Source organism: Nicotiana tomentosiformis, chromosome 2, assembly GCF_000390325.3.
Source record: "Nicotiana tomentosiformis chromosome 2, ASM39032v3, whole genome shotgun sequence".
NCBI classification, from domain to species: domain Eukaryota; kingdom Viridiplantae; phylum Streptophyta; class Magnoliopsida; order Solanales; family Solanaceae; genus Nicotiana; species Nicotiana tomentosiformis.
Window position 1 is genome coordinate 182,616,007 of NC_090813.1, and position 22,905 is coordinate 182,638,911.

General features: G+C 35.5%; 1 protein-coding gene and 1 non-coding gene across 2 annotated transcripts; both read left to right on the top strand.

Moving 5' to 3' along the window:
* The first annotated feature begins 10,037 nt into the window (after positions 1 to 10,037).
* On the top strand, positions 10,038 to 18,733 carry LOC104118892 (SMR domain-containing protein At5g58720). The gene is made up of 11 exons (XM_009630273.4): positions 10,038 to 11,073; positions 11,728 to 11,753; positions 13,097 to 13,207; positions 14,672 to 14,757; positions 15,557 to 15,795; positions 16,316 to 16,392; positions 16,500 to 16,556; positions 17,656 to 17,723; positions 17,809 to 17,915; positions 18,018 to 18,088; positions 18,288 to 18,733. The coding sequence occupies exons 1-11, from the start codon at positions 10,521 to 10,523 to the stop codon at positions 18,417 to 18,419; spliced, it is 1,527 nt and encodes a 508-aa protein (XP_009628568.1). The 5' UTR covers positions 10,038 to 10,520; the 3' UTR covers positions 18,420 to 18,733.
* Positions 18,734 to 20,570: 1,837 nt separating this feature from the next.
* On the top strand, positions 20,571 to 20,687 carry LOC117273114 (U5 spliceosomal RNA). Its single transcript, XR_004503077.1, has one exon. It is a non-coding gene; the product is annotated as a U5 spliceosomal RNA (small nuclear RNA).
* Positions 20,688 to 22,905: the final 2,218 nt, after the last annotated feature.

Consider the following 22,905-nt stretch of genomic DNA (forward strand, 5'->3'; position numbering starts at 1 on the left):
CAAGTAGACCTCATACCGGTGGCCAAACTCCAAAATTATTGGGTGGAGCCCTTCACTCGTCCCCAAGGTGAAGAGATACATATAAATATTCGTAAAACCTTTCTTAGTGAAGGTAACCGCCCTATCATATCCGGAACAAGGATGTCAAGATTTGGGCAGTTGCAGTCCTCCTTCATAGCACTTGAAGGGCGAATAGATGAGGGGTACCTGCTAACGGCCCAAATCCATGGAGACGCGGATGGAAGCTTCTTATAGAAGTCACTAACGGTACTCAGGTGTTTGGGTATGATGGTGTTAACAGTGAGAGGCTCGGAATCAACATCAACTTCTTTGTCTTTGTTTCTCTTCGGGCCTCCACTGAAGAGAAGTTTAGAGTTTATAAAATATTTAGTAGAAAAAGCCATGGCAGTAAATGTTTTAGAGAAAGTTAGAGAAGATGAAAGTTTTCTAAGCAGGAGGAGATTGAGTGCATAGAAGATGATAAACTTATGAAAATTTTAGAAGTGAAAGAGGTAAAATGTTGAATATAAATAAAGATATAGACACCAAAAATCGTGGTTATGATTACCTCAAGAACCTGTAAAAATATTAATGAATTTTGGGGCAACACGTGTTTGGGGTATTAAATGCGAGAAGACGTGTGCCCTTTCAAGCGTCAGAGACTATTTAGGAGATTTCCCGCCAAGAAACGGATCTTCACCAACTTTTCGGTGGCACAAAGATATGTCAACGGAAAGTAGGGGGACTATCTATATAGGGTAAAATTGGTTTATAATAAATGATCAAATGATAGCACGACACGTGGAACCGAAGACAGGTGAAAGGCGAATTAAGTAACAACCAATATCGGGGACAACAACTGCAATTGACATCGGGTAAATCCGTAGGGAGTATGGTCAATGAGAGCAGATCAAATATTTGCCATTGGGTACCATTCGATGAAGAATATTCTCTAACATTAAATGGGCAGCCGTTGCAGAGAATATTTGTATTCATGGCCTTCAGTTATATATTCATCAATGGTTCCTTTGTTATCATTTAAGTAGGGCTTGATCCTAGGATCTTGTTTTCCTAGGTATAGCTATAAATAGAAGGCTCAACAGCCATTGTAAGACACAAAATTCTTGGCAAAACATGTGTTTTATTCCATTTTCGCTCTGAATTAAATAACTTTATTTGCTTTTTCATATTGTGCTCATTTCTGTCCTCGGAGACGTTGTTCTCAGAGTCAGGTTTGTCATCTTCTTTAGTTTTAATCGCTAAGTCTTACTTTTAATCCTATTTATTTACCATTTTTGGATCAAATCAATTCACTTGTCTATAAACCACGTAACAAATTCAACTGTACTATTTTACGGGTAAACAAGTATGTAGACCAACCGAACAAAATGTTGTTCAATTTCCTTTCCAGATTTGAGTTCTCAGTAAAATATGTCAAGACTAATATCTTAGTGCTGACTTTGATATCCGTAAAATCCTTACTACCTTATGAAAAATGACTAAAACTTATTTTCTAAAGAGAGTACCAATTAACTAAATGAATCTTCAGAAACATGCAAGATGTGCTCCTAAAAGGAGATTAATCACATCAAAAAATAGAACGATGATCAATTAAGATTGAAGCCATCAGATCTTGAAGAGATGTAGGAGGCTAGGGAGCATTGGAACATCAGAAAAAAGTTTCAGTGCACGAATCAGCAGATCTTGAAATGTAGAAAAAAGTTTAATTTACTTGCAGTCGGTATTTACATAAAATTATATTAAACTAATAGATATATAAAATATTTATGTACACAAGCTTCTACTAATACTTCAAAGGGAGTGGACTCGTGCACGCGAGATATGGACTTGAAGGCAAAACATGTGAATTTTTCCCCCTGCGCGAGAGATATTTTTAACTGAAATCTAATTTTGTAAAATTAGAAAAATCATTCCTCTTTTTCTCTTATTCTTTCTCTTTTCCTCTCAATAAGTTTTTGGGCAATTGTCTACCAGTTTCAAACTTCCAACCATGAGTGCACATGTGTTGTAGAACTTTAGAAGACAATCGGCTTTAACGATTTGTATCCTAGTTTGAGTGAAATCGCTTTCAAGGTAGTGAGTTGTCACAACACATTATTGTATTCGATAAGTTATTTCTGTTCTCTTTTATCTATATTGTCATATGTTTTTCAATATTGTATTTTTACAATTTCATATAAACATTGAGTTACCACGCTAATTAAATGACCAAAGCAAGATGTACTTGAAATTAAACGGGCGTCCGCGTCCGAGCCTTTGTAGAAAGAGGCATATGCGTCCCCCCGGTGGAAGAGGGCAGATCAGCTACCGGTTCAGAGCCTGGACCTTTATCATCATCCTCTTCAATTTCGTTCTTGGTTCCCGAATGCTCGGAACCGGTGCTCGAAGAGTCAGTTGTAGCAGGCCGAGCAGGGAGACATTCTCGAGCAATTAGCTCATGTTCTCGGGCCTTGGCGATGTAATCATCAATATCAACGATGCCTACTTTGGCCTCTTCCAAGGTTTTTCTCCGCATATGATACATAGCATACGTCTTCTCAAATACGAGGGAATCCCCTTGATACTGGAGCATTTCCTTAAGTCTGTCAACCTCGGCCTGAAGGCCATCCCTCTCGGATCTCATGGCACCGAGACTAGAATCAAGATCACGGGTTGTAAATAGATGAATCTGGTTTGTCTCCATGATCTTCTTGAATCTCTTATCCATTTCGACCCTCTTTTCCCCGGCGGCATTGGCCTCCTCGGTTTTGGAGCTCAAGGCTGCCTTCAAGTTATTCATATGTTCCTCGGAGGCAGACTCGCGCTCAGCAGCAACAAGCACATCTTCTTGGAGCTCAGCACACTTAGCCTTAGCATCTTGGAATCGTGCATGTAATTGAGTGCTTCTTGGTTGTAGGCCATAACTTCTTGTTCGCTTTGCTGCAAACGGGCCTCAAACTCGTCCGCCTCAGCAGCTTTTGCCTCCAACACTGGGAGGCGCACAGCGAGTTGATCCCTTCAGCCAACAGTTGATCCCGCTCAGAGGCGAGTCCTTGATTATCAAGGATTATTTTCTGCATGCCCTCAAAAGCAAGAAATTCGCATGTAAAAAAGAGTATCAAGGTTAGAAATCGCGTTACAACAGAATAGAAAACAAGTGATAGGAAAGAAAGTACGGTACCGCTGCCGCATTATGCATAGCATTATTTAACAAACACTCTTCCGAAAGGGAGCGTAATTTCTTCATATCATTCTCTGAAGCCAATGACTTCAAATAGTTTGCAAGCTCCACCGGCCTAGACAGTAGATGACACTCCTTTAAAACTGAAAGAGTAGCACTCCTCCTCCTTCGAGGATCTGGGGAAGGGGTTAGGTAATTTTGCCTCAGATTCCTATGGTTGGGAGATCAGGGAGCAAAAGCACCCATCTCCCGAACATATGTTGCCGGTGTAGAAGACACGGTGGGTGCTTGTGGAGCAGGTAAAGCTGGTGTAGAGGGGCGTGAAGTTATTGGCATTGAAGGTTGCGAAGTAGTTGCAACACTGATTATTGGTTGCTAAGTGTTCGAAGGCAGAAGAGGCTCGGGGTCTGAGCTCCTTGGACCGGAGACAGCAACAGGAGTTAGAAAGCGAGAATAAACATCCTCCACTATTTCCATCTCTCCCCAAAATGCTTGGAAGTCATCTGCAGTCGGTTTTTGAAACTTTCCCGCCTGAGCATCCAGTTGAGCTGATAAAGTTATCTTTCTTCTTGGAGGGGAGCCACTTCATCATTGGCTTCTCTGTCTTCCACAACAACCATTGTGGCCGGCTCAGTTTTTGTGGTCTTTATTTTTTTTATTGTTAGCCCCAGCCGAGAAAAAACGTTGCCTTTTTGGTTGCTTGTTCTCTGACTGGGGACTCCGAGAGGAAGCACCCTCACCGAAAGTAGATTCGAGGGCACTGCTTCGAGCAAGGGCACTTTATAGCACCCTCGCAGGGTCAGCCAAAGCCTTGCTGGAGTCCTGAATCAAGCAAAACATGGAGTTAGCAAAATTACCTATGTTCATACAAAGACAAAAGGAAAAAAGATTCAGTTTATCATGGTTCTTGTCCTTCCACCCATATTTGGGGGCCATTTTCTTCCACCAGCGAGATTTTAATGTTGTAATGTCCAGAATCTTCTGAACCCACAGGTCCATGCCTTGAACCCATGGTGGTTCCCTCCGAGTAGCTGAAACAAAAAGAAACGAAGAGGTCAACAATAACGGCAAAAAGCTTTTTACGAAGAAAGGAAATGAATAAAAAAAACTTACGAAAATGGTTCCATGATTCAGGAAAAGGTAGAGTTGTGGCCGGGATGATGTCCCTGGTGGCGATGATGAAAAATCGCTCCATCCACCCACGATCATTGTCATCATCCACTCTGGTAACAAGAGTGTGATGGTCGCACTTGCTGAAGTTTATTATTCCCCCATAGAGAAATTTGGGGGAGTAGAGATCCATCATATGTGCCAGAGTTAGGGTTTTTTCGATCTCCGTACACAACTGACGTAGGCAAGCCACCATTCACCATATAGATAGGCCTACTTGTGCCAAGCAGACCTGGTACCGGTGGCAAAACTCTAAAATTATGGGATCGAGCCTTTCACTAGTCCCCAAGGTGAAGGGATACGTATAGACATGCGTAAAACCTTTATTAGTGAAGGTAACCCGCTCTATAATATTCGGAGAAAGGATGTCAAGGTTTGGGCATTTGCAGTCCTCTTTCACAGCAGGAATATTGGAAGGGCGAATAGATGAGGGGTACCTGCTAACGACCCTAGTCCGTGGAGACGCGGATGGAAGCTTCTCATAGAAGTCATTAACGATACTCAGGTGTTTGGGTATGATGGTGTTTACAGTGGGAGGCTCGGAATCAATATCAACTTCTTTGTCTTTGTTTCTTTTTGGGCCTCCACTGAAGAGAAGTTCAGAGTTTCTAAAAGATTCAGTAGAAGAAGCCATGGCAGTCAATTATTTAGTGAAAGTTAGAGAAGATGAAAGTTTTCTAAGCAGGAGGAGATTGAGTGCAGAGAAGATGTTAAACTTATGAAAATTTTAGAAGTGAAAGAGGTAAAATGATGAGTATAAATAAAGATATAGATACCAAAACTTGTGGTCATGATTACCTCGAGAACCGAAAAAAATATTACTGAATTTTGGGGCAACACGTGTTTGGGGTATTAAATGCGAGAAGACGTGCGTCCTTTCAAGCGTTAGAGACTATTCAGGAGATTTCCCGCCAAGAAAGAGATCTTCACCAACTTTCTGGTGGCACAAAGATATGTCAATGGAAAGTAGGAGGACTATCTGTATAGGGTAAAATTGGTTTATAATAAATGATCAAATAATAGCACGACACGTGGAACCAAAGACAGGTGAAAGGCGAATTAAGTAACAACCAATATCGGGGACAACAACTGCAATTAACATCGGGTAAATCCGTAGGGAGTATAGTCAATGAGAGCAGATCAAATATTTGCCATTGGGTACCATTCGATGAAGAATATTCTCTAACATTAAATGGGCAGCCGTTGCAGAAAATATTTGTATGGCCTGCCGTTATACATTCATCAATTGCTCCTTTGTTATCATTTAAGTAGGGCTTGATCCTAGGATCTTGTTTCCCTAGGTATAGCTATAAATAGCAGGCTCAGCAGCCATTGTAAGACACAAAATTCCTGGCAAAACATGTGTTGTATTCCATTTTCGCTCTCAATTAAATAACTTTATTTGCTCTTTCATATTGTGCTCATTTCTGTCCTCGGAGACGTTGTTCTCAGAGTCAGGTTTGTTATCTTCTTCAGTTTTAATCGCTAAGTCTTACTTTTAATCCTATTTATTTATTTATTATTTTTGGATCAAATTAATTTATTTGTCTATAAACCAAGTAACAAATTCAACTGTACCGTTTTACGGGTAAACAAGTATGTAGACTAACCTAACAAAATGTTGTTCAATTTCCTTTCCCGATTTGAGTTCTTAGTAAAATATGTCAAGACTAATATCTTAGTGCTGACTTTATTATCCGTAAAATCCTTACTACCTTATGAAAAATGACTAAAACTTATTTTCTAAAGAGAGTACTGATTAACTAAAGGAATCTGCAGAAATACGCCAGATATGCTGCTAAAAGGAGATTAATCACATCGAAATCAGAACGATGATTAATTGAGATTGAAGCCATCAGATCTTGAAGAGATGGAGGAGGCTAGGGAGCGTTGGAACATCAGAAAAAAGTTTCAGTGCACGAATCAGCAGATCTTCAAATTTAGGAAAAAGTTTAATTTACTCGCAGTTGGTATTTACATACAATTACATTAAACCAATAGATATATAAAATATTTATGCACATAAGCTTCTACTAATACTTCAAAGGAAGTGGACTCGAGCGCGCGAGATATGGACTTGAAGGCAAAACATGTGAATTTTGTCCCCCCGCGAGAGATATTTCTAACTGAAATCTAATTTTGCAAAATTAGGAAAGTCATTCCTCTTTTTCTCTTGTTCTTTCTTTTTCCTCTCAATAAGTTTCTGGGCAATTGTCTATAGCTTCAAAATTCCAACCACGAGTGCACATGTGCGGTAGAACTTTAGGAGACAATCGGCTTTAACGATTTGTATCCTAGTCGGACCAAAATTATTTTTAAGGCAGTGAGTTATCACAACTCATTATTGTATTCGATAAATTATTTGTCATATTTGTTTTCAACAATGTATTTTTATAATTTCATATAAACATTGAGTTACCACGCTAATTAAATGGCCAAAGCAAGATGTACTTGAAATTAAACAGTATGATATTAAAGTGGTGAGAAAAGACTACTTCACGAACGGATTATCAAAAAGCTATCTTCTTGAAAAAGTTGGATAGTTAAAAAAAAAAAAAGGAAGCTATTTTTTTGAAAAGTGTTTTTGATAAATAGAGTATCAAAACTATCTTTCTTGAAAAAGGTTTTTGATTTGCGTATATGTCAGGTAGCAGGGACTCAAAGTTTGAACCAAATAAATCATGTAATAAATTAATTAGGAAAGTGAGAAGTGGCACATCAAAGTTGCTAAAAAAAAGTAGGGAATAATCCAACCTTTCTTATCCAATATTGAAAATATCAACGGAACTTCATCTATCCATCTATTACAAAGAAGGAAAGTTGAAGACAACAAAGAAAAATATGTTCTTCATTTTTGTATTTTTTTTTAAAGTTAAGAAACTAATTAATATTTTATGCAAGAGAGGGAAGGGGTTCGGATTCGACCTGTTTATCAAATCAAGAATAATAATTTGGACTTATGGAGTATTTGTGGAAGAAGAAGAAGAAGAGTATATATATCTAAAAGATAGTAATAAATAAAGTATAGTATATATATATATATATACTACTTAAGAAGCGACAATCAGTAAAGTTGCATATTAATACAGGTTCTGGAGGTTTTTATAAAGTTTCAGTGGCACTTAATTGTTCTTTTCTTTTAATACTCTTTCTGATCCATTTTAAGTACGTAATTTTTTTAAGGTTTGACATACTCACTTAAAAAAATTACTTAATAACATTAATTAAGTGGATTATTTTACTAAAAGACTCTTTAGCTCTCGGCAAGCACTTCTTAGAAATTTGTTCAATCATTTATTAGATAAGGTAATTTTAAACAAAAAAAATTAAAACCTTCTTGATTTTTAAAAAATCACTTGTTCTGGGTAAAGTTTAAAAGGCTAGAAAATCATTTTAAAGGGACGGGAGGAGTATAAATAAAGAAACAAAAAAAAAGTTTAATTAAAAGTAACTAATTATCAATCTCGTGATACTAAATAACTAAATTATTTAGTGTTGTAAAAGAGATCACTACACGATGAAGATCTAAAAAAAATATAATTATCATTGAATGTTTCTTAAATAATCACCCAATCCTCGATGAACAAAATTAGCCTATACCTCTATTTGAGGGAGATAACATATAGCTAGTGAATGGCCAAGGTATGTGCAAGATGATCCAACCACCAATATTATTAAAAAATCGGATAAGAATATATTTGGATTTTATCAAAAATTTAATTTCTTTTATTAAGGTTGACTTTATATTACCAATTTTATCGAGTTCCCTACTTAAAAAATTTGAGGTGACTTTACGTGCGACATAAACCAAAAGAGCTAACAGGTCGAATAGTTCACATACTTGTTACACATGCATAATCGATGAATTATTTATGCGATGATCAATAAAAGAGTTGTTATGCAATGGTTAAGGTAAATACATTGTTATACATAAATATTTACTTTAATTTTTTATCTTTATATAATTAATACACATATTTTTATTTTATATTAAATCTCGTATAATATAATATGTAAATTATCACATAACTTAACGCTCACACATGAGCAAATTATTTAATATTGTCAACTAAATGCTACACTAAGGGTGTGTTTGGTATGAAGAAAATATTTTTCGGAAAAATATTTTTCAATTTTCACATGTTTGGTAAAGGAGGAAAAATATTTTTCAAAACTCTTTTACAATATTCTCCACCATATTCTCCATCCCCTCCACCCCCACCCACCCCATCCATCCCACCCCCAAACCACCCCTACCCCACCCACCCTAACCCCTACCCCATCCACCACCCACCACCCACCCTAAATAGAAATATTATTAAAAGTACTTCTTTTCATGTTGTAAATAAAGTACTTTTTTTATTTTAACAAAATCAGTATATTCGTTTCATAATGTACAAAAAATATTTTTTTTCATTTTAACAAAATGAATATTTTTTTTCATAATGTCGAAAAAGTATTTTCTTTCATTTCAACAAAGCGAGTTTTTTCTTTTCATGACGCAGAAAAAGTATTTTCTTTCCTTTCAACAAACTAAGTATTTTTTTCCTGAAATAGAAAAAGTATTTTATTCAACAAAATGAGTACTTTCTTCTCATGATGTAGAAAAATACTTCCTTTCCTTTCAACAAAGTGAGTACTTTCTTTTCAACGTTATTCTTGTATGAAAAAGCAAAGTAGCACATTAGTTTCTTTGGGTTTTTATGAATTTTAAAAAGAATAATTAAATTAAAGAAAATAGAGTTCGGGAGGGGGAAGGGGGAGGGGGGAAGGAGTACATGAAATATGAGGATTTTGGGGAAGGTGGGTTGAGGAGAGTAGCATAAAAAAATATTTTCTACTCTCTATCAAACACTATAAAATATTTTTCGAAAAAAGTTTTTCTCTCACCAACCAAACAAGGAAAAATAAGTGATAAAACCACTTATTTTCCAAAAAATATATTTTCTAGAAAAATATTTTCCTTCGTACCAAACACACCTTGAGCAATATTCTTTTATGTGGCCAACTATGCACTATTAAAAATTAATTGATACCTAGAGCCTGTTGGGACATAAGAATTTTTTTACTTTTTTTCAAAATATTGGTCATAAAATTTTTAATTTTCATTTGAAGATGAATTTTGGAATTTTTCGAAAATTTAAAAACTTTCAAAAAATTATTTTTCAAAAATTTATTCAGATCACTCACAAAAATTCAAAAACAACCCAAAATTATATTCATGTCCAAATACAACTCTAATTTTCAAATAACATTTTCCACTTAAAAAACAAAACAAGAGTGAGTTGCTCTAGTGGTGAGCACACTCCACTTCAAACCAAGAGGTTGTGAGTTCGAGTCACCCCAGAAGCAAGGTGAGAAGTTCTTGAATGGAGAGAGCCGAGTTTCTATCGAAAACATACTCTTTACCCCAGGGTAGGGGTAAAGTCTGTATACACATTATTCTTTCATACTCCATTTAGTGGGACTCTCCCCCTTATTTTCACTTGAAAAACAATTTCTTTGGAATTTTAAAATTCTCATGTCCACACGCTCACCTAATAAAACTGAGGCTAAATCTAGTCCCCGATTCTCTGCCCTAGTAGTTCCAACCGGTCCCACAGATCTTTCCCCCAAAATTTCCACAATCGCCCTTTTTCGCGTTTCATCAGATTCGCATTTCTCACTGGTATTGGAATTTGGAAACCGCAATAATTGCAAAACAGACCTCCTCCTTCATTTCATTCTCTATCGATAGTCAACCACACAATAATTGAAAATTTCAGTTTCGATCTCCTTATTGATAAGTTGATTTTTTTTTCTTTGATCGAAACTGTTTGCTGTGTATTTTCGTCTAAATAGTGGCTACATGAGTAATTTTTCATATCCAGAAGCTCAAAACCTAGCAACCGGTTGATCCGATTCAGCTTTTGTTCGTCTCTTGATTTAGGGTTTCATGAATTGTTTCAGTTTGTTGGGAGATTCTCGAACATCGATTCGAAAATTTTATTATGTATTTTGGTCTAAATAGTAGCTACATGTGTAATTGTCGCTCAAAAGTATATGCCTAGAAGCTCAAAATCTCGTAAATGATTCGCTTTCAGCTTTTGTAGTTATGAATGTTGTTTTTTTTTGCACGTAGCGTAATCTTGTAGCAATTCTGTTGTATATGATAGTAACTGACTAGAAAATGAAGCACCAGAAGAAGAAGAAGAAGAGATCAAAAGCTTCTAAACAAGGCGATGTTGTTAATGGTTCTGACAATAGCAAAGTAGGGGAGAATAGTGTTTTAAAGGTTTTAACGGATGCGTTTAGCTCTGTATCTATAGAGGAAGCAGAATGTGCTTATAAAGAGGCAAATGGAAACTTGAACAAAGCGATGAATATTCTGAGTGATTTGCTGGAGCATAGGGAAGAGGATAAGATCACGAGTTGCTCGAGCTCGAGTGGGAATATTGGGTCGAGCTTGGATTCGAGTAACAACTCGGACATGTTTGTTGGGGGTCAATCACTGCAAAACTCAGCTCAGCGCAAGGCTAAGACGAAGAAATTGGTAGCTGCTACAGGAACAGTCTCAGTGATGATAGGGAAGGATTACGTGAGGTCAATTCCGAAGAAGAGTTGTTCAAAATTCAAGAGTTTAAGTGATGAAACGGCGAGCAATGATGATGTTGAGCAGTTTTTGTGTTCCATGCTTGGGGAGGACTCTGATTTGAGCTTAGCTGTCGTCAGAGATGTTCTATGTGAGTGCTATTTTTTAGTTTCAAATTTGTGAAAGAAGTAAAAGGAAAAAGAAAAAAAAAACATAACTATGTTAACAGTGGAAGGTGCAATGCATGTCTTGGTCTGGCGAAGGTTGTGGAAAATATATGTGCTAAATCAACAGTGACCTCTGTGGTTGTATCATAGCTGAATTTAGTATCTTGCTGATTTTATTGTGTGCTGACATTAACAATTTGGACAGACACTTGTATAGCTTTCTATCGTGAAGTAAATGACAAAGAGAGCGTTATTTCTTCCTTATCATTTAAACCGAAGAAAAATAATAAAAAGCATGTGGAAGTAAACCAATGTGTATCATAAGAGGGCGTACCTCGTGCTCGAAGTGTCCCCAGGCTTTGGGGGATGAGTAGGCACACCAACAGGTCACTGAAAGGGGCAACTTTGTCATTGTGTGAAGGCTCAATCTCAATGTCCACAATGTAAAATTGAGAAAATTTCTGCTGCATCAGAAGTGTAACTTCAAGATTAGGTTAAGTGTAGTTTTGTGTGGTCATACTCAAAAGCATATTGAACTATAATTTTTTGATGAATAATATATTGAACTATAATGAAAATAGATAGAGTCCTTTTCACTTGGTTAATGGCCTTGTAACTAGACATTTCGTTGAATGCAGGTCAATGCGGATACGAAGTTGAGAAGGTAAATGTTGTTTGACTTTATCCATTTGTTTCAAATCAATTTTTTTCCGCTCTACCGAGGCTTGGATCCAATTCTTTTCTTCCTCATTCAAATACTAGTGTTGTTTACCGTAATTCAGATAGGATCATCATATGTTGTGATATTTTCTAGTGAAGGTCTCATAAATAGTCTTGTTCTCACGTTGTGTTTATAATTAGTTCCTATATAGTCAGATTGCCATTTTATTATACAATCATAAATATCTTTATGTGTTGGATGCCAATGCTTGTCTTGTCATTAATATACCGCCTTTCCATTTGAGGTTGTCTTTGGCCATTATTACTTGTCATTTCAAAAGATTGGGTACTTTTTGTGAATTTGAAGATATGACTCAGATCTATTCTCGTTTAGTTTAGTTAACTGGTCCAAAAAAAGCTCTTTTAATTTTGTTTACTTTGTTAGACATGATTCAGTTTCCCAATTGCTATTCAAGTTCTAGTGTTGTTTGGCTGAAGTTTAAGGTTGGTCTTTTCCATGTACGATATTAATGGGCAAATCTATCTCTAGAGCAAACTTGGTCATTTTGTATGACATAATTTACATCCGTCAGTCCAATTTCATGCGGCACAATCTGTTGGCATAAAACTGGACCAAGCTTTATCCCAGTAAACTCTCTTTTGATTTTGGAGGCATAGGATTGCAATCTGTCTAGATTTGCTCTTTGTTAGTTCAGATTAATTTGGTTGGTTAAGCCTAGCATAAAATTGAGTGACAATGTCTCGTATATGTCCTGTCTGATATTGTATTGAAGCTCATTTCCCAATCAGTGTACTCATAGTTAGTCGAGATTGTCTACCTGGAGGGTTGATGTTGTATTTAGAACATTTTGTTCTGCTGACAGCTTCTTTGCCATTTAACCTATGGAAGCAAGTTGAAGCAACAACTTTCCTTCGAACTGACGTCCCTAACAGTTCTCTGCTACCATTGTCATGGCACATTGGCTTTCTTGAAACATCACTTTCTCTCTATTTTTCATAGTTTAGTAGTGCCATGTATGGGGTTTGAGTTTTTACTATGTTTTTGCGACTCTCTTGGTGTTTTCGTCATTTGCTGTGCTTTCATTGTCAGCTTCCTCATTGCTGTTTTGCGGATCATAACTTGATGCTTTGACATCTGACATAAAATTTGGAGGAATAAAAATGGAAGAACTAGTGACTGCCAGTTGGTTAACTATTCTTATGATTTCTTTTTATAGTATAATCTGGCCAGATATATGTCTTATTGCAGTTCTATTTTCACTGCTTCCACTTTTTTAATTTCTTCTCCTTTAATTTGGTTTCATAATGCTCGTACTTCTCTTCCAGGCTCTGAGCGTGCTGCTTGAATTATCAGCTTCCTCTAATGAGCAACCTAAGTTTAGCGACTATAGTGCAAGCAGCAAAGAAGAGGCAGTGTCTCTTCATTCAAGTGATGGTGTAGGTTTATTTTCTTTTCTTCTGCAGTCCATTTATTATGTTCTATCCTTTTGGTTAACATTATAGTTTTTATGCGTTCCTGATTGGTGCTCAAATACCACCAACATTTCATTTTATTCTTGCTGACTATTTAGCTTCATTTTTTATCTCCCCTTTATCTTTCTCTATGGCATATATTCTTTCTCTCTGGGTTCTGATGTTTTAGATTGCATGTGGTATAAATATAATGGGCAAATACCTTTGCGAATAATTGTCTGTAGACTGTAGTAAGCTAAAAGCAAGGAAGCTATACCATGAATTGCTGAAGATACCTATGTAAAAGCTGGCACTGGTTTCTTATGTAAAATAGACAGTGCTGAACAACTAAGAAAGAGACTTATTCATTTTATCAAATTAATGTCTTTATTTTGTCATTAAAAATTTCTGAAAATGTCCTGCTATGCAGATACTAAGCTATGGATTTTGAAGCACCTAAATTTTGACTTTTCGCTGATTTAATGTTGTAAAACTTAACATGATCAATTTGGTACCTAGGGGTGATGAAGGTTTTACCTTTGATTTGATTTTGGATGAACAAAAGAAGTACACGTGTATTCTCGTATACCCCCCCACCCCCCGGCACGCACACACACACACACACACAAAAAAAAAAAAATGAAGTATGCTGGCATATGATTAGCTCGTTGCTTTAAATTAGTAAGTATGCTGGCATATTTTCCCTCATCTTATTGTGCTCAAAATATTTATGTTTCCTAGTCTCCGAAAAGCTTGATGTCAATTTGAAATGGCTACCTTTCAGCTGAACGTCTTGGTAGTGGGGTTTTGGGTTTTCTGCTCCCAAAATGTTTTGGGCAATCATTTTGGTAGAAGGAGAAGAACGAGAGGAGGAGGAGAAAAGGTGGTTTACAAAGAAAACCGTGTATTTGTTGAAGAGAAAAGAGGTGTCGTACTAACAGATGTATTTCTTTATTGTTTTAGTGGTGTAACATGGCAATTGCAAATGACATAGAGGCCATGTTAGATTTTCTAAGCACCTTACACAAAATGTAAAGTTGCTATCGTTGTAAATACCTACCAATATACTCTTGTTTCTGGAAATGAATAAATTATCTTTTAACAACCAGAACTTTTTTTGTCAAACTAATAGAAATCTTGCAATTGCCTTTTAGATGTCTGTTTGGGGTTGGTTCTGCCTTACGAGTGTTTTAAGTCCATGGACACTTAGTGGTGTCCAGTGACAGTATGCCGATAAAATTTCTAATTTTTTCTTAAGGTGTTGAAACTTTTTATAACTAAATTCAGACAATTACCATTTGGTTTTACCAAATCTCCTTAGGAGGCCTTTTTAAAAAAAATATTAAATCGTTTAAAGTTTTTGTTTTCCAATTTTCCATAACATTGGCCACAAGCCCTTCAAAGATCGCTACAATGATGATCTGATGTTCAGTGACAATTTTCTTGCAGTTTACTGATAGGACATCTGATTCTACTTCTCATTCATCTGAAGGGGAATTTCAAGATAATGTGTGGTTTTGGGGGCATCCTGGCAGGTAATATAGCAGATACTGCATCACATTCCAAGATAATTCCCCTTCTGTCCTTTAAGCAGGACATGTGCCTTTTCAATTACTCTCAGTTTTTCTACGTTATCAGTATCCTTTATGTTGGACGTAGATCCTGAAGCTGGGTAAAGGTTAAGGACATATATTTTTTCCCCAAACAGCCTAATTCCAACCTTGGAGCGCTAGGTGGGTTGCTTTACTGATTAACAAAAATTACAGATGATGGATGGGGGCCACACCTTATTCCCATATCGCCTATATCTATCCTAATATTAAAAAGCTAAATGCTTATCCAAATCAAGAATAGTAAACTGGGTGAAAACACAAGTTTGTAGAACACTATATTCTCCAACTACAACGCCTAATGCATAAAGCTAAAAGGATTGATAGAGAAGATATGCGGAAGGGTGCTCGCAAGCTGGCCCGGTCACCACCGTCATTAGCAAAAGAAGCAAGAATGACTTTGAAACAGAAGTATATACACATGAGAGCTCTATCTTGATTGCAGTTATAGTGATATCCTGTTTTTTGTTAAGAAACAGGATGTGAGTTACTATAAAGCAAGGCAAAGAAATAAATTAACTATGTTGGGATTTGGTAATATGTTGATTCTAGAGGTTTTTTGGTATGTTGGATCTTGGTTCCTTGGAACATTTGTATGTTTACGTAATGATATTTAGTAATCTGTACCAAAGTCAAACAGTCTTTCTTGTCTTTGGTTCCTTCAGTTGGAAGTTAATTCTATAAGCCTTGTCGCTGGATCAAATAATTGTTTGGTTTCTTTCAGGAATCAGTCAAAAAGTCTTGCAGGAAATTTCGCGCATTCTTCATCATCTACATCAGGAAATTCTGGGCCAGAACTTCCTCACGAGATCTTGGAATCTTTGTTTAATATGCCAACCCCCAAGAGTGCTGAGCACGAACCAACTACTATGAACTGGAAGAATGTAGTGAAGAAAATGACATCTTTGGGACGAAGGTTTGAATCTTGTCCTAATGATATTCCACCGCCGCAGCATATCAATGGTATTGTGACAATTTCTTTCTTTGCATATTTTGATTTCATTCAGATGTAAACACTGTAAACACATTTAACTTTTTTAAACTTTCAGGATTTTTTCTTTTTGAGACTTTGATTCGTTTTTTGACATTGAAGAGATTTCAGATATTTCTTTTAGCATCATGGTTCTTCAGAATAAACCTTCTTACGGCACTCATCACTTAACCTCTGATTGCCTACTAGAGAGTCTCTCTTAATGTGACATTTTTTCTTGCAGAAGTATTTCTACAGAATACGTCTTACAGAATGGGTTTAAGTCAATGAAATTATTAAATAGCCATTTGATATGGCATAGTTTCACTGTTGCCACCAAAAGACCAAACAATTTATCCAGGCATTTTTATTTGTGGATAAATAATTGTTGTCCTCTTTCCCTCCTCCGTTGCCCCCACCTCCATCTACCTGGTGGAGCATATTGCAAGGTTTTAGATGTTTGCAGAAATCGTGTCCATTTATTTACTACTTTGAATCTCTCTCCTATTACAGATGAGGGAGCTGAGTATCATCTGTTCCGTGAAGCTTCAAAGCAACACTGGGAGTCAATGAAATCCCATTATCAGAAGGTGTGCATATTTTATAAGTTCATTGTGTTATGTTCTTTTTTCTTATACATCTTTTGATATGTTCAAGTTTTCAAATTAAGAGCTTGAAAAATTACACTGAGTTGCAGGCTACAACAGCTTTTTCAAATGGCCAGAAGGAATATGCTGCCTATCTTGCAGATCAGGTAAACAAAATGTGGGAGTCTTGGATGCAATATGCCTCATAAAGTGATTATTGACTACTTTTTTCTCCATGTTCAATGTTTGCTGTTGCTAGTTGGGCAAAATTTCATGTTAGATATTGCGTTTTACTGTTAGACTGCGTTGTTTGAAAAGTATTACTCCCTCTGTTTCAATTTATGTGAACCTATTACTATTTGGGGGAGTCAAACAATTTTTTTTTAAACCACGTTTTTGCAAATACTTTTATTTTTATATTATGAATTGTTAACTATTGTGACTTATAGTACTTTTTGTATAGTTTCTGGATATGTAAATTTTTTTGTCCGAATTCACAGCGAAAATTAGTTAGTTTGACCCTCGTTTTCTGAAAAGGTTCACATAAATTGAAACGGAGAGAGTATGTTTTATTCTTCACATACAACTTACATCACTTTTTGCTCTATGTGATGTAATTGTTATGTGATAGATTGCTCATAAAGTTTGGATAAGTATATCAGTTTTCTCTTCTGCTAGCCTGCGTTATTTTGTGTAACTTTTGTTGTGACTGGCAACTCTAATAAAATTTCTTAATGTAAAATATTTATTTTTTTGAACAGTTAAATGTGTAATATTTATTTCCAAGGAATAGACAAATCTTGTTTGATGTTAGAATGAAAATAAATCAAGTTAACCCTTTATATGGAACTGGGTCGCTAAAATGGAATGAGGATGATAGCTGTTTATGTTTTGCTTATCTAACTCTGTATCAACATGAATAAGGTGCATCTCCATTTTTCTTTTTCTATGCCTTCTGCTTGGTTTTGCATAGGGACATGCAATTCTTTGTACAGCTCTTGGTAAACTAACTCGAAGTTTAGTTGTCACTGAAATTCGCTTGTGAAACTATAAAGATTCCAGTAGATTTCTAACTTTTGTGTGCTTTTAACTTTTTTAAGGTAAGTAAACTTTTATTCAGTTGGCATCTAGTAGATGCACTATCTACAGCAACGCCTACCAGCCTCCCTTTTACAAAACTTAAGCAGTAGCTATTGGATATTTCATTTATCACGATAGGCTAATATATGTTTGTTTCTTATTCTCCTTATTTGGACGCTGCTTCAGGGCAGGCTACATAACAGAAAGGCTCAAGAAGCTGATGAGAAAGCTAGCCAGGATATATTTGCAGCCAGGTGGATAACATATCAGTTTTTTTTCTTTCTAATATCATCTCATTGCTTTATTAGATTTCCCTGTTAAACTGAGCTTCCATTGCAGAAACAAGAACATAGAAAACATGATAACTATTGATTTGCATGGTCAACATGTTAAACCAGCAATGAGGCTTATGAAGCTTCACCTTCTGTTTGGTGCATATGTACGATGTAAGCATCTTTGAGCTAATGGGTTAAGTGTAGTTCATGATATTTTGTGTCAGAAGTGGATACTGAAGATTTATAATATGTTGTTACATTTCTTGTGCTCAGCTGTTCGGTTGTTCAGGGTTATCACAGGATGCGGGATGCATGGAGTTGGGAAGTCAAAACTGAAAAATTCTGTATGGAATCCAAGTTCCCACCTCCTCCTCTTTAAAGTTTCTGTTGCTAGATTCCTTGCATTGAATTCAGACACGTGATAGAATATTTTTCTTGAATGTCTCCTGTAATATCATAGGAAAAACTGCAAATAATCTGCTCTTTGTATGTTTATCTTGGTACCATGCACAGTCACGGTAAAGTACCTGTTGCTATTCGCAGGTAATTGAGCTTTTGAAGAAAGAACGTATTGAATGGACTGAGGAGAATAGAGGAACATTGCTCATCAAGCTCGATGGAGGAATGAATTTTAGCTTTCTAGATTCTAATGATGATGATGATGATGATAGCTGATCATCTCTTAGGCATGGTTGCTAGCACTTAGGTGCAGTGGAGTTTAGCATCAACTATGGAGCTAAGTTGCAGTTTAACATTTTTAGATTATCTGCTTGCTATGTGGTATACCTACATTATTGTATTTTACGATGTTTACAGCTTCTTTTTTTAGTGTGATAATTGTAAAGTTGATCTTAGCTTTGCGTATTATGCAGCTTGATAGCTGAGTTCAAGTATATCATTGTAGAATACATATGTACTAACTGTAGTACCCACTTTTCGGGTAAAACTTATGCTTTTCAAAATGAAATTCTATACCTTGTAAATTTGCAGTTGGATATCTCTAGCTCTAACTATTTGGGTTATTTGATTATAAATTTTTCGTCCAGTTAGCCCCTCGAACGACGAAGTGCATGAGGTCCCTCTTCCCTTCCCCATCTTTTAGAGTTTTGCCAAAGCTCATTGTTCTTGAGCATGACTTGCCTCCATGATCTACTGAGATTTAACCCGGTCACTCAGATTCGGGGAATGGGGGGCAGGTGTTGGACTATTCCAGCCGATTCACTACGAAATCTTTGCTAATTTTAGTTGAATGGGATGTCCTTACATTCTCTTTGTTGTACGCTAACAGAACTACTTTGTTGCAGATGTTTCAAGATAAGTTTCCATGTTTTTGCTCTGTATTTCCAATACTACAACATCATTTAACAGAGTTGCGAGAGAAAATTGGATAAAATACAACAATCTGAACCAGCTATGGTTTAAGGGTCAAACAAAGAGCAATGCAGATAGTGCAACTCTTGGATATCTAGCAATGTGATATTCCTGTGGCCTGTTTTTCATAGTCAGGGAAAGGCCAACACTCTGAAACACCAATAGCTCTAGACTTCACTTGTGAGATTACACTGAGTATGTTATTGTTGTTTGAAGTACCGTTAGCGAAGACACCTTGTATCAAAGGGGTGTGATCTGACACTAACAACAAACCCAATTTAATTTCTTATGATTTGACATTGATATACCAAAAAAAATAGTTCATTAAATGACTTTAAGTTTTGTGCATTGACAATGTAAAAATAGTGTAAATTTTTACATTGTCTGTGCATATAACTTAAATATACAATATGCAAAATTCTACATGCGACATTGCTCTGTACCATATTTCTTTCTTGGAGGACTCCTAGGTCAACCTTCATATCATCTCCTAGGAGAAGACTAATGTCCATGTCCTGGACTATACTTTCGCATCATTTGTTACTACACAGTTCATCAAGTATGCCAAGAGGAATTGTCATAAGCTGAACTGAAGTATAACTTCAAATCCAGCTTAAAGTAAGTCATTAACAGTAAAAAGATTTAACTCTAACAATCGACAACTGCTGCTACAGAGGAGAATCTAAGATATAGAATCAATGGATTCATATCTAAGTTCTAAATTATTTTTCCATATGTATACATAGTTTAAACCAAAAACTAAAAGTCATCAAAACCTGCATTGGAAATTCAAGATATATAGTCTAACACATTCTATGAAGCACTTGATCATCAGCTTGTGAGCATCTATTTATTTAAAATTACCAAGATATGAATCACTTTTTACTTCTTAGCTCGAGCCATAGGAATGAATAACATACTAATATACAGGGGCACTTCCTTAATGAGCCTGATGCGACGCGAATTCAGATTAGTCGGGGCATTAATAGTTCAATACAACTATCTAATATTAGGTGAAAAGCAAAAAAAAGTATCATACAATGAAGTAGAGGCGTATGTAGTGTTATTGTACCGGGTTCATTTGAATCCAGTACTTTCGACGTAGAGTATAAATTTAGTGTAAAAATTCACAAAAATCCCAACATATAGTGAATCCGAACCCATAATATAATAGGTTTAATACTCAGAACCATAAAAGTTTAACACAGAATTAAAATCCTAAATCCAGCAGAGATGGAGAACCACATAAAATCCCTTCTACCAGAAACATGTAGGTCATCTTAAGTGAAGGAAATGATGAAAAGAAGAAATAAGAAGAAGAAAAGAGTTTGTACATTGATGCCTTAGAAGTTAGAGGAGAAAGAATGAGAGCGTCCCACATCGAAACATATAGAGTAAGTCCAAACTACTTGTTTTGTATATAATGATAGCGCAAGGGGAAGTGAAAACCCACGCAGCCACGCAGTGAGCACAAAGCGAACTATTCTTTCGCCTTTTACTAAAGAATACCGTGTGCGCGCTGCAAATAGTGACATACGCCTATTTTTGGAGGGGTTCTCTTTACTGAGTGCCCCCTACAATTCTAGTTTTAACTTTTTATTTTAATATATAATATTTTATTAGATCAATTAATTGGATGTTTTGGGTATTTATAAATTTCACTTCTCATGATTTCAATTTTGCTGCTGATGTGTTCAACTATCCTTCATTATGGATATATCACAGATCTTAATCGAGCTTTCTGGATGATTCTTCTGCAAATTTTATTTCGGAATTCAATTTTCCTTTAATCGAACACAACTTTTAGATCACCATAATATCTTTTTCATTTTCTGGGAAAAGAATTTGTATGATTATTATATCGATCAACAATTGAAAAATAGACCTTTCACCATTAATAGATATAGATATGGTTCAACGTGCAAGCTATACTTTTTTCTTTTGGAACAGTGCAACCTAGTCTAGTTCCTCCTTGCGAAAGTATCACAACTTTTTCTATCACAATCCCTTAAAAAAGGGCATTCAATGCATTAATCTCATTCCATGCTTTACGTCATCTTTCTTATACTATGACTATTAATTCATACGTACAAACTTCCTTCGTGAAGGAAAGCGGGCAAATCATCTCGGGGGATCTATACTATACCAAGAAGGGTTAGCGACACCCGTAAAGTTCGACAAAAATTATATATATATATATATATATATATATATATATATATATATATATATAGAAAATAGTGATATATAAACAATGACACCTTATATATAAAATAAATTTTGATTATAGTGTACTTGCAACCTTCAAATTTTGGATCCCGTAAACAAAGGCCTTGTTCTTGTACCATGGCATCTGCAAGCTGTCTCTGTTCCAATGTTCCAACAAAATATATAAGTGTATATATATATATATATATATATATATATATATATATATATAGTTTCCTAAAAGTTCTTTTTTAACAATCTCTTTTGGATACCTCATAATTGCGATTTTCCTCTTTTTCCCTTTTTGTGTAGTCTAATCACTACTGGTTGTAGAATAGGAAAACGGGAAGAAATTTAGTCATGATTTTACCATTGAGCCTTTGCCAGCTATACACAAATTATCCAAACACGTTTACAACTTTCACATAATTTTCCAAATCACTTTTTCCTGAATTCTTTTCAAATTGTTCTCTCAGTTGGAAAAAGTATACTCGCACCTTCACTTTACACTAAATAACACTAACTCACCACAGTTTAGTGATAAGTTAAAATGAAAACGTAACATATACTATTTAACTATAGTTACGTAAAGAGTGAATACTCTAAAAAAAAAACCTAAACTATTCCATTTTTGTCAGTTATATGCTTAAACTATCTGGTGTCCCCAAAATCCATTAACTATATCCCCCTATATATTAAAAACCCTCGTCGATTTTTTAATGAAATATGTAAGGTAACTCGCCAAAAGGCGCGTGGGAGATGGAATTATACATAAAAATGACCCCAATTGGCCGTCCCAAATGGTTAATTACTGTTACCCTCTTTAAGAATTAATTTTTCTATTTTTCCTTTATTTTCTTTGTATTCTAGTCTTCTTCTTCATTTTTTTAATCTTTCTTCTTCTTTTATTCTTATGGGTTTCATATGAAATTTGCTTCTTCTCTTGTTTCTTCTAAAATTATCTTTCTTCTTCATTTATGTCTTCTTTTTTCAATACTACTCAGTCCACCCAAAGCCCATAACTTTTACCAAACCTTAGCTGAAATTTTTACCAAACCCTAATTTTTTAATCCCAAATCTCGTATTAAACTAAAATTTTCAGTGAAAACGAAGGTTAATGGAAAAATCCAACGTTTAATCGAAGTTTAATGGTAAAAATCACGATTGAGACATTGTGTAGCCATTATCGAAGGAGATGGAAGAGAAATTTTTTTTACAAATGACCATGTGTTTATCCCTTCACCCTCTTTTTTTGATTTTTTAACCCCCAAACATTTACCCATTTAATTATTCTTTATTATTAGTTAAAATTCTTAATTAAACTGATATATTAGATTAGGCTGAGTTTATAGAAGGGTGTATCACACTCACCACTAAAAAATCGACGAAGGCTTTTTAATATATAGGTGTATAGAGTTAAGGGGGATTTTGAGGATACCAGATAGTTTAAGTAGGTAACTAACAAAAAACGTGATAGTTTAGGGGGTTTCGGAGTATTCACTCTTACATAAAATATGTTAGATTTTTTAGCTTAAAAGTGTTGTGAATAGGAAATAAAGGAAAAAAATAAAATTTTAAAATT